Source organism: Berghia stephanieae, chromosome 1 (assembly GCF_034508935.2).
Source record: "Berghia stephanieae isolate SIO BIC M18660-M18661 chromosome 1, UCSD_Bste_1.3, whole genome shotgun sequence".
NCBI classification, from domain to species: domain Eukaryota; kingdom Metazoa; phylum Mollusca; class Gastropoda; order Nudibranchia; family Aeolidiidae; genus Berghia; species Berghia stephanieae.
This window is the reverse complement of record NC_088360.1, coordinates 75,716,679-75,735,029: the sequence shown is the minus strand read 5'-3', so window position 1 is coordinate 75,735,029 and position 18,351 is coordinate 75,716,679. Positions and strand designations below refer to the sequence as shown.

At 35.0% G+C, this 18,351-nt stretch overlaps 2 protein-coding genes across 2 annotated transcripts in view; both read right to left on the bottom strand.

Moving 5' to 3' along the window:
- Positions 1 to 5,229: 5,229 nt before the first annotated feature.
- On the bottom strand, positions 5,230 to 15,067 carry LOC144957255 (uncharacterized). Its single transcript, XM_078888345.1, has 3 exons — positions 13,205 to 15,067; positions 12,638 to 12,706; positions 5,230 to 11,156 (listed from the first exon to the last, which is right to left on the bottom strand). Exon 3 carries the CDS (start codon positions 11,087 to 11,089, stop codon positions 9,350 to 9,352), a length of 1,740 nt encoding a protein of 579 aa, XP_078744471.1. The 5' UTR covers positions 11,090 to 11,156; positions 12,638 to 12,706; positions 13,205 to 15,067; the 3' UTR covers positions 5,230 to 9,349.
- A 589-nt stretch (positions 15,068 to 15,656) lies between these two features.
- The window catches only part of LOC144957248 (ribosome quality control complex subunit NEMF-like), a 39,479-nt gene continuing 36,784 nt past the window's right edge, over positions 15,657 to 18,351 (bottom strand). The window contains exons 31-33 of the mRNA XM_078888333.1: positions 17,458 to 17,501; positions 16,970 to 17,049; positions 15,657 to 16,218 (exon numbers count right to left, since the gene is read on the bottom strand). Coding sequence (XP_078744459.1) covers positions 16,147 to 16,218; positions 16,970 to 17,049; positions 17,458 to 17,501 — 196 coding nt within the window. The 3' untranslated portion in view covers positions 15,657 to 16,146. The remainder of the gene's footprint in view (positions 16,219 to 16,969; positions 17,050 to 17,457; positions 17,502 to 18,351) is intronic.

Here is an 18,351-nt window from a genome sequence, read left to right as displayed (position 1 = left end):
ACAATAGCAATCCTTTCCTTTCTTGTTTCTTGAGAGATGGCAATACTCATCATAGCAATTTAACTTTAGCTGTTTTGAAGGACAAACTTTGAATAGCGTAATTGCCTATGTTTTGTGACCCACTTGGCTGACCCCCCCCCCCCCCCATGTCAACACATGTCAACATTTGGTAGACCCCCCCTCCCCCCCTAGCTGATGACGTAATATGTGAACGCTCCCTAACTTGAAACTCCTAGACATTATGTATCGCTGTTACTGTTCTCATGGCAAAATTGGTATGATGCATAGTAGAAAGGTATCCCATGTCAGATTAGAGTAAAAATGAAGACCGACTATTGTAAAGAGAGTAGATACTCCCTGGCCATTTTTTTTGTTTTGTCTTGTTTCACTTCGTTTCAATTTATTTTAGAAAATCATTTTCAATGCATTTAGCCCTACGTGCACATACTTTCAGGTCTGATAACCGATCGCAATTATGGACTTGCATTACCATTTTTGTAATGGACAATATTTTGCGTTGGTTTTAGAGTATTTTCATAACAACAATGAGCCCACAATAATTTTGGTCATTAGACCTGCAAGTAAGTACACGTCGGTATAGGCCTATATGGATCATACTTGGAATGTCCGTCTTGATAATAAATTAACAACAGCATTCGTTTTGGGATTAATTATATTACGAAAAAGCGAAAACGGATCGATATTTCGATAGATGATATATAATATATCTATGGATAGATAAAACAAAAGATAAAGTGTGGAATGTGTTTCGAGTGAAAACACCATTATGTTGAACCCGTCTAAGATTGTTGCCTAAACCAGCGGGTTGCATGAAAACACGAAGCAATTTAATACCCCGATCTTTGGCAATAATCATGAAGGAATGAATAGAGCTTTTTTTTAGATTTAAAAGCCCGTCTTTAAAAAAGAAAATTAAAATATGTGAAAGCATTACGTATTTCATTTGAATTCCACAGAGAGAAAAATAAAAGACAAAAAGGGCATTTCAAAAATGAAAGAAATCAATCAATTTTGTTTTTCAATTTTTTTATGAGCTCCTTGTTCTAAATTTTTGCCAATGACTTCTATTGTACAATAAGAACCGCTATAAAATGAGGCTATTTGGTCTTGCGGTATAACTCTGGCCTTTGGATCGAAAGGTCCAGGGTTCTAGTCCCGCTGTGAGCAGCGCACAGTTGAGTCCTTGAAAAATGAGAACATGGTCGTTAACAGCGTAGTCTCTGTCAGAAAAAAAATGTTTCGTACTATAGCAGCAATTTCAAATGACGTCACACAACTATTTTATTATGATCTATCCAGACCGCAAATTCCTCGCCGCATTGTGTGTAGTAACGAACCCATCCGGAAGCTTCATCACAACGCAACGCTCGAAAATAAGTTCTCCCGAGATCTCATAGTATCCGAGTTTAATGATATCTTAAATGTGCTGAAAAATTTGTTGTATTGCCAACTTTTGTGGTGATAGGTCCTAGTTTCATTTTTATAATAGACAATATTATATTTTGCGTTGGATTGAGAGTATTTTTATTACAACAATGAGTCAGTAACAATGTTGGTAATTACACACAGTCCTAATTGTTTTTGATTTTGAGACGAATCCAGTAACGATATATCCTTGTAGCTTGTCTGAAATCATATCATAGGTCCCACATTGACACTACACACCCTCGAAAGTGATACACTCAGCACGTTTAACATGGATGTTTAGGCGCTATATAAATCCATTTTAAAAAATTTATTATTATTATTATTATTATTATTAAATGATTTAAGGGAATAGAAGAGCTAGCATGGCTGAGGATTAAGGAAGAATCCAGCTGTCCAGGGACAGCCAACGTTTCCCCATCCTAGGGAGAATTCCACACACTATAATATTCAGGTGGTGTACTCTTTTGCAGAGAGAATCGTTGTTTGTTTTTAATGGTTTTACGATTATTGCGGCACATGTAAGTCATTCTAGAGCCAGTAAAACAAACAGAAATTAGTCTTAAAAAATCTAGATAAGTAAGACAAAGGAGAATGACTCAAATAGGGAACTGAAGTAGATTCCAAGAGCATAACATCAGCGCACTTAGTTTGAGATCACCAAAACGTCTCATCTAGACATAGCAAAAGATCCCACAAGAGGAATACACTCAAATGTTTACAAATCATGTGCTCAAAGCATAATATTTAGCAGTACACACAAGACAGATAATTTACAAGGGAAAAAAATCATCCCCCAAGACAACCACTATACTTTGGGCTGTTTCCCCTCAGCCATGGACTCCGGCGAGGGCCAGGACAAAAGAAAGTAATCCCATTCCAAGATAAAGGCAGAAAGCAACTCAGAAAAATAGATATAGGGGGATAGAATATTCTAGCAAATTCATCAGTTTCTTTAATGTCGACAACCAATGATTGTTGCAGTCATTTTTAGTCATGCAGGAAATGTTCCATCCAAGTCACAAACCATCCCACTTTCTAGTTCTGTGATGTGACTGCTTTCATTATTTCTTGAAAAGGGATTTCATTCCACGAGTAGTATCTATAAGCTCTTCTCGTTTAATAGAACAATACGGTTAAAGTTAAAGTAGTAGATTTTCTATGTAAAATCCATACAGTATGATCAGTAGGATTGATATCAAGTGATTGGGGTGGCCTCTCATCTTTATGAATTATTAATGATATGTATTCCGTTTTTATCAAAAATTCTTTGGGTCAATTTGATTGTTGAAATTCTGCTGTAGAGTAAAATTGTTGTTCGGGTATTCTTTGTAAACAGGGGTGGATCATTGACTGAACATTGCATGCATAAATAAAAATCATGTAGAAATCAAAGATCCGCGATTTAAAAAAAAAAACAAAACAGTATAATCACAATAAATTTTACAAATTAGATCATACTGGATTATAAATTTTGAGAATTTTGATGTTGTATAAAAATAAAAATGGTTTTAAATTAATAAGCACACTGTGGTTTAATAAATACTCAAACGGCTAAAAAGCAGACATTTTGTTTTGGAACGTGCACTTTAACTGCATCCTATACGAGACAATAGGAGAGAGACTAATGATTTGATAGTTTGGCCAAAGACTGTTGACATTCATTACTTATCCAATTCAATCAAAGCAGATTTTATGTACTAAAAAAAAAAAGAAGAAAACATTCTTGAATTGAGTTCTTTATTGGACATTTATTTTCAATAATGTATCACATATCAAGAATGGAAGAAGGTAAATAGAGATAGAGAGGTGGGCCTTTGGCCTACCAACCTCCGCTGCACGTCCAACTCGCCTTGAGCATGCATTCACGTAAAATATAAAGATTTTTTTTAAAAACCTACCTCTGTTTCAAAAACTAGCATCTTTCAACTTTCTAAGAAACATTTTGATTTTTCAGAACTTTAGTTTGTTAAAAAAATACCGGCCAATCTGACCCGTTGAGTCGAATGAAAACGAAATTTTGTTGTTTACACGGTTCAAAGGAAATGCCGTAAATAAGCTTTCATGGACTTCCTGTGTTGTTTTTACAGTGTCACGTGACCGTTTTGAGAAATTTGACGTCTGCTACAAATAATTAGACCGGTGGGGGGTAGATATTTTCGTTGGAGCAGAAAAAAAGTGAGTATTATTTCTTGTACTTGTAGAGAGGCCTAGGGTCCACCAGCAGACCAGTTGATTGAATGAAAGAGAAAAAGGCCTTTTTTATCCGCCGCCACCACCACCTTGAAAGAGTGGGGGGGGGGGGGGGGGGGGGGGGGGTGCATGCCGACGAAAGTGTCGCTTGGTGACCTTGGTGACGTAGAGGTGACGTAGAGCATCTCAAGGATACTGTCAGTTGCAGGTGTTCTTAACCCCTTAACAGCGAAGCTAATTTTTTGCTTTTAGATAATAGTTTGCTTTTATCTTTATTATCGTTTCCACCAAGAGAGCACTCAGACTATCGCAACTCGGACTTCAATTGTCTATAATCGTTTTGCCGTTACTTGTCTTTTGATGATAGAAGATTTGGTGTTAGGTCAAAGATCGAATTTCGCCGCTAAAAGGTTGCATTGCTACTGGGTTTGCTCTTCGCCCCCCCCCCCCCCCCCCTTTTTTTTTTTTTTTTTCTTCTTTTTTTTTCACCTTATTATTGTTGGTTGCTGCTATTTCCCTTTTTATGATTAGCAAGTGCCGTAGGAGTCTCACAGGATGCAGGAGTACTGCAATTAACCCTTTGCCAGTGACACTGATTTTTTTTTGTTTTCAAATAATAGTCTTCATTTATATTATTTTTTAACGCAGAAAAACAAAAACGTTTCCACCATAAGAGCAGTAAGAATATTGATAAAAAGCGCTTTGAGCACGTTGGGTGGATATTGCCCTATATAAAAGCTCATGTTTTTAAATTGTATTTTGTTTTTTGTCTTTTGATGAAAACGGTAAGATTTTATTTTTGGTCCAAGTAAGATGATATTCGCCTTTAAAAGGTAAAGTTGTTTTGATTTTTTTTCAGGTTTTTGTTTTTTTTTCAAATGCCTAGTGAGAGAGAAAAAACAAAACAATCATACATGTATCTGCAAACAGCAGAACGTTTTCATTTTACAATGAGATGGGAAGGGGAAGGGATAACACTATGACAAGAGAGAGAGAGAGAGAGAGAGAGAGAGAGAGAGAGAGAGAGAGAGAGAGAGAGAGAGAAGGATGGGCGGGGGATGGGGGGGGGGGGGGGGGGGGATAGTAAGGGGAATGGGAAAAGATGAAAGAAACAATGGGTTGCCTGATGACGTAGATCAAAGGATTGTTACAGCGGTGTTCACGGTGCGTACTTCGTGAAATTTTAACCTTTTACAGTGACACTGATTTTTTTCTCTCCAGATTGCTTATATGCAGAATAAATCGTTTCCACCAAGAGAGCAGTATTAAGAGTATATTTCGACTCGGGCTTCAATTACTATAAATCGCAAAGCTTGTCTTTTAATGATAACATTAAGACTAAGATCTGGAGTTTGGGGAGTGTAAGATGGAATCTCGCCATTAATGGTTAAAATTGTTTTGATTTTTTAAAAAATAACACAACACACACACACTCACACACACACACACACACACACACACACACGAGCGCGCGCGGTCACGACAGCGAGGACCATCTATTGCTTGTGTTGCAACGGTAAACCAGTTTACGTGTACGTAGATCCTGAGGCTAGATGCCCCGTTACCGTGTACGTAGGCACCCTCCCCCCCCCCCCCCCCCCCCCCCCCCCCCCCCAAAAAAAAAAAAAAGAAAGAGACACACACACACACTCACACATACACACACATACGTGTATTCGGCCTTAAATGAGGTCTGTGTCATTCAAACGCACAATGAGGCCCTATAGAAAGAACTGCTTTAAACAATTTTTATAAGACTTTCTGGCAAGAAGCAATCATCCACAAGATGACTGCAACTTTAAATTTGAGTTAAATATTATTTGAAGCTTTATATTGCCACGAATCAAAATGGGGACATGTGGCCAAAGGAGGTCCAATGATGGGTAATGTGTAACCAGTGTGTATGTGGAATGAGGCCTTATGATTTGTGTGAGAACAGATTGAGGTCATAGAATAAAAAAAACCCATTACCATAACTTGGTAACTAAGACTCATGAGAGTTGGAGCTTATTCCAGTTTGGGTAAGAATGAAGTAAGACACCAATGATGCATTACTCTCAATAGGATTCAGGATGCTAGTATTATCGCAGAGACACTTTCCCCCAACAAAACCGGTACTTGTTACACCTAGGTTGAATGGAGCAATCAGTAAATTTTCTTGAAAAATTGCAATGGACTTAGCCAGGTTTGAATTTGGACCACTTGATCCATAGTCCAATCACCTGCCCATTCAGCCCCATAAGTACAATGCATCTCATATTAAGCGATAGGGTAATGAATAGTAGATGAAGATAAAAGAAAAAGGATTTTTTTAAAAATCAAATGAAACCAATGCCAGCTCAACATGCCTTCTCTCTGTGCCTTTCTGGCACTGATTTGCCTTTAGCTAACTTGTACAAATTATTAATAGTAGTTATAGAGGTTCAAATCCAATACATGCACAAATTTGCTTCCAGACAGGATAAGAGTCGTATTGAATCAGGACCACATCAGCACAATACATCTTGTACAAGCCGAGCTGGATCTAACCAAACTCCAGTAGCACTGTTTGTTCTTTTGATAAAAACTTCAAACAGCTCTCAAATTTATTTGCAATTTTTGCGAAGAGAACTGAAATACCCATTTTGTTTTTCTATAATCCAGCTACAAAATCTCCCCATGAGCAATATGGGAGGAGGCACTGATAAAGCATGTGCAATTGGTGGATTTGTATGGGACAGTGCGATACAACCCTACTGATTGCATACAACGTCCATCCAATTAAACGTGACCTCTCCAGGCAGGGTGCACTGTATGAAACAAACTTAAAACGCCATCATGAATCATAGACGTGTGACAAAACAAACCCCAATGAAACATTTAAAAAATTGCCACAACTGTTGAATAATCATCAAAAGGCAAGAATAAATTTTAAATGAAACTTTATTAAACACGTTTCGATTGACTTTGTATTAATTACAATTACGTTGATTGGGAATGTTCACGAAACTAAATTAAATAAGTGTTGTCATGTTTATCATAAACCAAGAAAATTTCACTTGATTGTTACTGATACACAACCAACCAAATAATATTTCGAGGGTTCAAATCATAGATAATTTTAGTAGCTTTGAATGCCGATTCATGATGTATAAAGATCAAATATAAAAGAAAAATACACAACAAAAATTATAAGCTACATGTAAGCATAACAAGTAAGTTTATGGGGAATATAGGATCCTGTGTTCACCTGTGTTCCTCTTTAGGATCAGGATAGAATAAATTTAATAATAACATTTAAGGTTGATGAAAGAATGAGTAAAAATAAAACTAATACTAACCAGAAAAAGGTATGATAACAGTCTGATGGACGAATGAAAGCTACTACTTTAGGTAAAAAATAAATTCAAGTTTGAAATGAGTAACACTGAATTGGATTTAAATATTAAGTAACAGCATTAACCATGGCGGTAAGGGTTAGAGGCCCGGGGAAAAATAAATTAAAAAATGATCCTTTTTGAGTTCATCCCATCACACAGAAAGTGCATTGAATTACATTTATCTAAATCATACAAATCATTTAAAAAGTGAAGAAATGTAGGCATCATGATTCATATTTTAACAAATAACATTTTTATTAGGTTTTCAACCAATTTTTCAAATAAAATCTATATAATCATAACAAAAACATTTGTGAAAAAAAAATATGATGGTGATGATGATGATGATGATGATGATAATGGTATATCACTTTTATTTACTATTCATGTACTCAGATTAATTTTCTATTTTAACTTGATAAGAAATCTTCGGTACTTTATTTCTTGTTGCCATCAATTCCCTTCCATATTGATTGAGAATTCTAAAACATAGCATTTCCAACCTTTTCACAGTGTTAAATTCAGTACTTTTCATAAGTCGTAAGAAATTGTGAATATTAGGATTACCGATTAATCAACATTGAATTAGACAACATATATCTCTTTCATTCACAATCGAGGAAAAACTAACAGACAGTGATATTCATATTAATGTTTGTTTGTTTGTGGGGTTTAACGGCGCTTTCAACACAAATTAGGTTATATAAGAGCCAATATCCATATTCAATAATCCCACAAAGCTCACATATATACTTTTTTCTCTAACTTATTTTTACCCCATCTCCTCGTTCTATTAGAAACAAATGCAAACTTGTTTGTTTATCCAACCCTGAAAATACCGTCTATTGCAGTGTAGTGGTCAACTGTGCACTAAACCTTAAGTACCATTTAAAGGACAAGGTCAAGTGCAAGTTGGAGATTACTATGGAACAGGAAAAATAGACAAGCAGGTGTTCAGCCCACTGTATCCTTCCTTCACTGGCTCCATGAGTAAATACACTCAACAGTATTAATCATACAAGGCCAATGAACAAGTTAATGTAGCCTATCTAGCCTCTCCCTAATGCCAACTTACTAAGTCTAATTTTTGTGATAGAAATACGGTGAGACATGTTCACCATATTCAAGTATTCTTCATATTTAAATTATGACCTGATGTTCTTGAAAAGTTTAAATGAACCTGTATTTGCCACCTCTTCATTCCATTCTTGTATATACATGCCTTGTATTCTTTGTAAAGAGACAAGAACAAATCAACATGTTTTACACTTTGTAATTCCCAATAAATCCCCAGACCACAATGGTACAATAAAGTTTTTACTAGACTAGCCCAGGTGACTGCATTTGGATTAGAAACAGTCATTTTTAACAATTCATCATATATAAAATTATTAACAAAAGAGAGCATTTATACAACACAATATCCACTAAACGTGCTCAAAGCACTTTACAATGGGTCCCCAGCCACAACAACACTCAACACAAAGGGCGAGTCATGCAGCATATTAGACTCGAACATTAGTTTTCGGGACATTGACAACATTGTTAACAGCGAGATACTCATTTTACACCAGAGTATGATGAGAAAATGGGATTTAAGCGCTTTTTCCGATCAAGGACTCAACTACTCAATGGGGTTTGAATCCATGACTTCAGTTAACACTGGATCAGAAGTCGTGTTGCTAACCTCTAGACCACATAGCAATACAAATTATCATGTTAAGGAAATAATTTTAAAAGTCCTCATGTCACCACAAAAGTTATGTGTGATAGTGCATTTCATTCAGCAAGACAAAGATAAAACACAATCGTCCATTAAAAACACTATTGAATAAAAACTATGTTTGAGTTTCATAACAATCATCCATTAGCTAAAAAAACTTCTTTAGCAACAGGCAATTTTATAGACAGACATGTTCAGCCATCGTAAGAGTCATTGATATCTGAAAGATATCATGTACACAATATTTCTTATATCAAGAGGAGGTTAAAAAAGAAAGTGACAACAATTTTTATATGGATTTGATATAGTCAATCATGTAGGTTACTGTTATTTTTGGACTAATACTTTCCTACAGATTTTTTTATTTCGTTGTAACAGAAATCCTTAACATTTCGCCATGACCTTGCATTTAGACATTGTTCTTGATTTATTGCTCTTTCAATATCTGCTTTACCGGGTACTTTTTTCATTCTTATGAATACCGAAAGGTGTTTAAGAACTGCATGTCTTTCTGCTTGTGTCCATTTATGCCTTTTCCCACTTTTTCTCGTATCAGAGGAATTCTCATTAAGTCCCACACGTTCATATCTGTCTACAATAGCGTATGGCTCCTTGATCTCACTTGGCCCTAATTCTTGTGTGTCTTTTTGGCATTTTTCCACTTCTTCATCCATATCTGACTCTCCTGAGCTACTGTTGTTATCTGGTTCCAATTCAAAATTTCCTTCCAGTGAGTAGTCCTCCACAGAAGTGCTTTTCCAGCGTTGATTTTCATAAGTATTTTTGCAACTTTGGCCTTTTGGAGAATGTCATGAGGTAAGCGATAAAAATCGCGGTGAACGCGGATATCATGTCCCAGAAATTGAGCTAACTGGTCTTGTTCAGTGTCAGAAATTTCTAAAGCTTGGGATATAGTTGCAACTTGTTTTCTTAAAGACGTCCAGGTAAAAATATGTGGATTGGAAACACCAGCTTCAATTGCCATAACTCTAATGACATCGCTTCCACGATATGGCCTCTCTCCATTTGGAGTAGCGAAGAGGTATTTGCTCTTTATTGATAATCTATCTCTTTCCCTCATGATTGTGTCAATCTTGGTCAACATTGAGTGTGTCAGTAGTACAGCTACCCGGCGATTGAATTTGCCTCTGATTTCTATGCGAGTGAATGTTTGAACAAGTCTTCTTTCTGTTTCTGTAAGAGATTGAATGATCTCATCATCAACGGGTTCCTGATTTTTTTTGCCCATTTCTAAATTCTCTAGAGTCAAACGCTGAACCTCACCACCCTTTTTTCTGTTGAAAAGAGAAATTTCACACAAAGCTGCTTTTGCTACAGAGGGATAATCACCCACTTTTAGATTCTTAACATAACTGTACAGTTTTTCTACATCCTGACAACAAGGGAGTAGTTGGGGGCTGTTGAACTTCCTTCTTTCTAGTGATTGGCTTGCTGATGATGAAATGTGATCACACCAGTTTCCAGTGAAAAGGGATAAAAAATTATCAGCATTATCTTTCTGCATTTGGTCACTCTTTTGGATGGCATGTGACTTCAGTATGAATGCACATTTCTTTACAGAGAATCCGAGCTTGAGAGCAAGGGAACCCTTCCCAAATGAATGTGTTTCATCCGAATACTCTGCAACACTGCGGACAGATTCGACAAGGGTGTCAAAGTTTTTCACAAGGAGAGCATCTGTGAGGGATTTAATATTTCCATTTGACCGATCTTCTAAATCTATTACGAGTCGCGCAAGTTCTCTCATTCTACCACTAATATGGCCAGCAGTGTGCTCTTCAACATCACGTTTGTGGTATGTTCGCTCTCCAAATGCAATAATCAAAGCATCGCTTTTTGCCTTCTGGGATATCGAGTCATCTTTCATCTTTAGTAAGACATTTTGCCACAAGGACTTTGAAACATTCTTTGGTACAGGTAACATAAGACTCCCTTCCCTATAGGCCCGTCTAGGTTTTCTTGTACAGCAGGTTAAGGAATGAGCTGCTACTTTCTTTTTGCGATATAAGCCTTTACAAGTGGGACAGGGAACAAGTGCATCAACTTGTACATTTTTTCCTCGATATTTTGGAATCAATATACCTTCTCCTTTTTCCAATACATCAAAGTTATGTTTGTAATCTCCTTCTTTTATTATCTTCACCCAAGCTTTCCTTCTCTCATTAGACCCTTTTGGCAATGACAATATTTGGCCAACAGATAACTCATTTTTGTGCTTCATTTCTAAATGTCTAGCCATTTTGATAATCTGTTTATCACAATAAAAACATGAATGATATTTACTCCATTTCTTAAATTGTGGCTGTATATCAATTGGTGGAGCGTTTGTGTTTGTTGTGAACAGCATGGGATACTGAGGGCTTGCACTTCCAGAAGAGGAGCAAGAATCGCTGATGTGTTGACCCACCGGGTAGCTGAGAAATAAGAAGAAATAGAACAATTTTAATGTGGCTGGATAAAAATGGAGTGCGATTGTCTTATTTTTCTCAGTCTACTCATGAAAAGATACAATTTACATGAACCTCTCGGGCAGTCAAAAACATATAATAAACAAGTCACAAAATTCGTAATTTTTTTTTTTGTTCTTACTATTTAAATTTAAGCAAGATTATGAAAAATTGAACACAGCACATTCTGTTAGTGTGTACAAGTGATACACATTATAGTTATAGCCTACATTTGTTAAACGTATTTAATAATAATTTACACTCTAGCTAAAAGCAGTCAGTTAGGTCGGCAATTTTTTATCTTCATTTTTTCACCCCATCCACCCACCATCACAATGGATTCCACACATGTTGGACCTCTATTTGAAAATGTCCTCATTGTGTGGCTTGTGTAACCTATGGATGTCCTCATTTTGACGCTTTTACAAGAGCACACACACAGGCGCAAAAAAAAAAAGAAAAGAAAAGATAAAAAACTCTACCACACAAAGCAAACGTCTAAAAAGACCAGAGATAAAGAAAAGACGTGTATCATAATAAGACAGAAATAAGTAAGCCAAATGGTTATGTCACTTGCCTTTGGTCCTCGAGGGCAGGGGTTCGAATCCCACAGTGGAATTTTTTTCTCAAAACCAGAGTTTTCACGGCTGTATCCCATAGTTCTATCGCACACTTACTTTAAATCGGAGGTGTCGCCTTTTATATAACTTATTCTGTGTTTAAAGGGGCGTTAAAAAATACCCTTTTTTTTAGAGATAAATAACAATATAAAGTCAATTTCGCATTCAAGCACACTTTTCTCTCCTCACAAACACCGTGCTTGAATCCGGCATCTATTGTAGTAGTTGTAATAATAGTGGCCGAAGTGGAACCACGTCTCATCAATTGGAATAGTCAAGCCATATTGAACATGATGGGTGAACGGATGGGTGACAAAAAACTTGTCTCCCAGAAATTATTGTCAGGGCGTTGTGTCCTTTAAATGCATTAGCTCACTCAACTCAGGTGTAAATGAGTACCTGGCACTTAAGACAGCTCTGCCTTTGTCCCATTAAATTGTAACGCACCTAACAGGTCGCCTGTCTTGTCCTATGTGTTACATGTTTGCTGTTTATTGGGGAAAGTGAATTGTCATTGTAAAGTGCTTAGACCGTAGATAAGTGCTTTATAAATGCAACCTTTTTTATTCTTTTTACCATACTTTGTTTTCATAGGAGATCAGTTAAAATGAGATCTCAATTATAATGAGACATTTTGCTTGGAATGGAGGTCACAATGCTTAATACGAAATGTTTGGGAACAAGAAATTACCTCAGATTAACCGTCTTTCCAGATTATTCACTATAGACAATACAATAGAGAAATAGGTTATGTATATATTTAATTTTTATTTACTTAGCAATGTGATTGACACTGGACTAAGAATTTTCAAATCCCCATTTGCCTACCTTGAACTTTTATTTGATATCTCTTCGTCTGAAAGTTTAATGTCTTCTTCATCGGTGGAATTGGGCTTCCTGAAAGAAAATGGTTTCATAATATATATATATATATATATATATATATATAATAATAATAATAATCTGTATTTGTTCCTTTACAGAACAATTGAACAAATAGAATATTTAAAATAAAAAAAATAAATTGCTACATAAAAAAAGAAGAAAAAAGAAGGAACAGGTACCACAGAACATATAATTTATTCTAACAGCTTCCTGGAAACTTACACAATATACATGGTAGTGTAGTACTCTCACCATATTCACATCTGTGATGAATGTCGTAATAAATGTTAAGTGTCTCAAAAGGTCACACCGACCAGACGAAAAATCACATATTGCTCAAGGTCATTAGTCTGACCACTAACCATCAAAATTATTATCAATATCAATATTATAGTCAACGTGATTTCTCTTAGTAATTAAAAAATGTTGAATCATTCCAGGAGAGTAGATAATTAATTTTCAAGAAATAATGAGGTTAGCAATCCCAATTATTTTACTTTTAAAACATACCATTCACTAGAGGAACTATCAGTGAAAGGATTCCTGATAGAATCAGGGTCACTCGGGTCAAGTTCTGCTTCTGGTTTTAAGATGTCGTGTTTCCTGTTTACTTCATTATCTTCATCCTCTTTCGGAGATTCTGATACTTTGTTGTCTCTTTGTGATTATCTGTGTATGAAATATCAAAACCCAGTGATTAGGTCTACCATTACAAATGATAAGACGAGATGAGCAAAGACTCATTCAAAGTAAGTGACGATAATAGCAACAATGATAATATTAAAGGTAAAAGTTAAAGCATTTTTGTTGACAATGGTGATGATGGTCATGATCAGAGTGTGAGTTCAGTGACTGTAGGTAGTGGTGACAGAGAAAATGTTAGTGATAGTGATGGAGAACGTTATGGTCAAGTGGTATTCTTACTAATAATACTTAAATTATTTATATTAATAAGACATCAAGTTGGTTTATTTTTTTACATGACTTGATACAAGAAAGCGAGCACACAGGGAAACTTTCTATCAATGCATTATTTAATTATATATCAATTGGAACTGTTTCAGTGTTCACTGCCAACTTAGTTTCCAGGCTGTTATAACCCCCACCCGAGACACAACAATGTAGATCGAAGTAAGCGTGTCATGACCAGATCTAAACATTGACTTATATTCTTACAAACTACACATTAGTTTCAAATTTTACAATAGATGCTGACACAATAAGGATATATTGCCATAGAATATTTAATCCGAAAGAAAAACTAATGACACGGTTGGTATTTTTCTTCAATAGTCAAAAAAGAGCACAAGTACAAGGCACAGTCACAACTTTGTCGAAGTCGAAACTGTGTTTACATGAAAGTATGAAAGAAAGTTATGAAGAATAATTAGTGTGACTACTAAGTAATAAAAACAAAATACTATAATTTAATATCTTACCTTTCATTTAATTCCTGCAAATGCGAAAAAAAGTTCTTGAAAGTCAAACGTTTAGTAGACATGTTGATTTTAGACCCTCGCAAACTTTTTCCAGGAAATCGAAACTAGAACAATCGGAACTGCTATTACTAACTTACTAAACTCTTATTTGATTGGCTGAAATCAGCCAATCAAATAAAGCATTTCAAAAAATGACACGAGAATGACTTGCTCATGAGCCCGTGGGTTGTGTGTGAAAAAAAGATCAAAATATGTGTATAATGGGCTATACACACGTTACCAATGAAGTGGACAAAATGAGGTCTTCGTTTTATTTCCACTTCAGGTCCTCATTCTAGACATTACATAGACCATAGAGGTCTTTATAAAATGAGGTCCAAAATGTTGGACCTCTATTTGAAAATGTCCTCATTGTGTGGCTTGTGTAACCTATGGATGTCCTCATTTTGACGCCTTTACAAGAGCACACACACACACACACACACACACACACACACACACACACACACACACACACACATACAGAGTCTCGCATCCGCTACGAACTAATTTTGCGCACCAATTTTTACTGCACTAATGCACTAAATTGCATACCTATCTAGGGACACTTTTTTCCGCATCTTTTTCTCAATAAACTTTTTTTAAAACCTTTGTTTTGCTTGCACTGCACCGGCACCAGACGTAGTAACAGACGGAACCCGACACGATATCGCGAGGAATGAACCATGAAAATATTTAGGATATAATTCCAAACACAACTTTTGAAATTCATCAAGGATTGTCTAGTACCGAATGTTTTTTGATAGAAAACAAATGCATCTTCAAATCTAAACTGCTTTTGACGGTTAGCGGTAAGTTTTTTATTTATTTTTCTGTCCAAACGAATGATTTGTCCTGGTATAGAAGTTAAGTATTGGTAACACCGGCGCAGCTCTCTAGATCGACTGACAGGTAAATATATAGATAGATACAGATATATACAGATTGATAGACACATAGATAGATAGACAAATAGATAGACAGATAGTAAGACAGACAGACAAACAGACAGACAGACAGACAGACAGACAGACAGACAGACAGATAGATAGATAGATAGATAGATAGATAGATAGATAGATAGATAGATAGATAGATAGATAGATAGATAGATAGATAGATAGATAGATAGTGTAAATGCAAATATAATAAACAAACAAACAAAATAACAGACCCAAGACATTAACAAATTAACAACTGCTTGTCTCAGAGTAAAATTGCACAATAATAAAATAGACTTGCCAAAGGTGCAAAAATGAATTTGACAATTTATTTATCTTACATGATTAATTGGGTACTTTCTTTTCTTTTCTTTTTTTTTAATTTCAACTTTAACAGTGAAAATAAATGTATGATGTTATTTTAGCCCCAACAGCAATAAAACGAAATGATTCCTATCTTCCATGATTTCCACACAAAAATCTTCCATAAAATATTCATTTCATGCATTTAGCTCATTTTATTTTATTTCTTTCATTTCTTAATTTCTTTTTTTTTTTTTTTTTTTTTTTTTTTTTTGCTTGTCTTAAGGAAATTTTGTTGATATATTCAAATGTTTTAAGTATGACAAAATGAGTTTTGTAACATCTTTCAACTTTTAAGTAATCTGACCCATAGGTCTCCAACACCATGCAATGAACTGATTCGTGTAAATGGTGTCAGGCTGCACAAGATACATTAAATTATTTCCATTTCATTTTCCTGAGTATAATGAATACTTATCATGGTTATATTTTACAAGTTACATCACATTGATTTTAACAAGTTTTGGTGAGGTTTTTTTTTGGTGTAACTGTATTTTAATTTGAAGGACTTTTCAAATGCAATTGAAACAATATTATTAAATCAAATCAATATAAAATATAAACAATCAAAGACCCCTTTCTCACTCAGTGGAACATGGTAAACTTGTCAACGGTCCATCGATCTAACAAAAACATTGCGTGATAAACAATTATAAGAAAGGGTCACATATCATCTTTTTCTGTGTAGATTGGGGGCAGCAACTTTCACTTTGCCAGGCACATTTCTTGATAATTCCACATCCTGGGGAAACAAAATGGTTATGTTCAATTATTTATAAGACGATATTGATACAAATAGAATTAATAAATAGCAAGATAAATGCTTGAATCATAGCTGAAAATAAAAAATAAGTCTTTGAGATGCCATGAGAATAGATCGTGCAACAACCAGAAAAAAAATCCCCAAATAAAAAATATGATGATTATTTTAAACATTAACTACGAGAGTTTTTGTAAAAGCAAATGCAAAACAAAACAAATAAAAGAAAAAGAATTAATAACTATTTTTTCAAATGGACAAAACAATGAAATTAGGTATTACAAAAGCGAATCTTTTGAAGCTATTATATTCATTTTCGTACATGACCTTTTACAGTCCCAGATTCTAGCAGCTTAGTATTCACTTTTACCACAAAAGACATCATATTCGTGAAAGACAAAACAAAAAACTTACGTCATATGACTCGATTATAAACTTTTTTCAGTCGGATCATTCAACCTTGAATATTTTGACTGACAAATAATTTACAAAGCTGAATCTAATATTATTTGAGCAATAATTATAATTGAATAATATGAAGAATACATTACTTAAATACTTAAAATACTGCCCTTTCACATTTCTTCCCTTTATGGGAAGAAGGCCCTCTAAAACACATTTTTTCAAAACCTGCATCACCATCCTCACCCTTTTCCAGACTTTGATTATGACAATAATCCCAGTGTTAAAATACAATGATTATGAATTCTATTGTAAAGTAATTGTTGCTTACTTTTTGAATTTTAAGAAGGTCTTTTTCTCGGTTGGATGTGGTTCTATCGTGTAAAAACATATTGAGGGCAGTCTTGACAGCTAAGGATATAAAGGAAAATAAAATCATAAAGAACTTTGCACACAAACACATAATATTCACCTAAGGGGACTTTCAACACATAAAACATTATAATAAAAATACAAATTTAAGGGAAGTATAGCATGGTGATAAAGTTTTCACTTTGAATATATGTGCCACATTTTGTGAACTGAGAAATCATTTCGTCCTAGCTCACTTTGCAGCTAGTACCTGGGTTGTTTGAGTTTTCCCTTGAAAAAAAAAACCTATAGACAAATTTCTCCATGGGCATATAAAGGAAATTCTACTTTTATGTGTTTTTAATAAATGAGCGGTAAACATTTCTAAAACATAAAATTGAAATAACCATAACATTGTGACAAGACAACACATTTATGACAAATCTATCCTATCTTAAGGTGACATACCTTTTCCCTTTTTACCTGACCCTGGCAAAAGCTTTACCTTGAATCTGAAACGAAATTTATTAATCAAAAAATTGATTGAAGAGTATTCAAAACAAAAAAATCAATAACACCAAACAGTTTTTGCTAAAGTTACATTAACTTAGTAGAATTTACCAGCCAGAAGGCCTATAAAGCAGGAGTTTATCTTGGTTTCTGAGCAACAATTATTTATCACCTTTCATATAGACTGTCAGTTTACTTTAATGTACATGCCTTAACATAAAACAGACTCCTAATCATTGCTGGATAGACAGAGAGTTGAGAAAGGAAAGAAAAAGAATTCTTCAATTGAAGATGGTACCAAACAGGTCCCTTTAACTGAGAACTCATTGTCTGTCAATTGAGCCATTGGGATACAAAAACTGCAAATGAACACAATCGGATATAAAAGCAATTGAAGCTGTCCAGCAAGATATGTCTTCAATGGCTACAGCCTGCATAGGTGTGTAACAAACATGATCACACAGCTTGGATGGACTCCCTTACAAGATAGACAAAAAAATGACTAACTCTTATGTTCAAAATTACACACAAAATAACGGCCAACTCACCAGAAAAACTAGACAAACAACGAAATTAATGCGTTCAAAGAAAAACCAACTCAAAAATACAAAAACACCAATCTACAAACTCAAACAACGTCAAATATTCATTTGCACCCTGTACTATCAAAGACTAGAACTAGAATGCTTTTCCTGAATCATGTGTGAATACAATGGATTTAGAAACCTTCAAGCGAAGATATCAAAATTCTTCAGCCTAAACACCAACAATGGCTGTCACACTTAACAACTCTCTCTGCCCTCAAGTACAAATACTGAGAATTGAGACGACTTTGAGTAATAATCAGATTCA

Bases quoted from the DNA above. Each gene is read 5' to 3' on its own strand.
- LOC144957255 (XM_078888345.1), bottom strand. From the start codon at position 11,089: ATGCTGTTCACAACAAACACAAACGCTCCACCAATTGATATACAGCCA.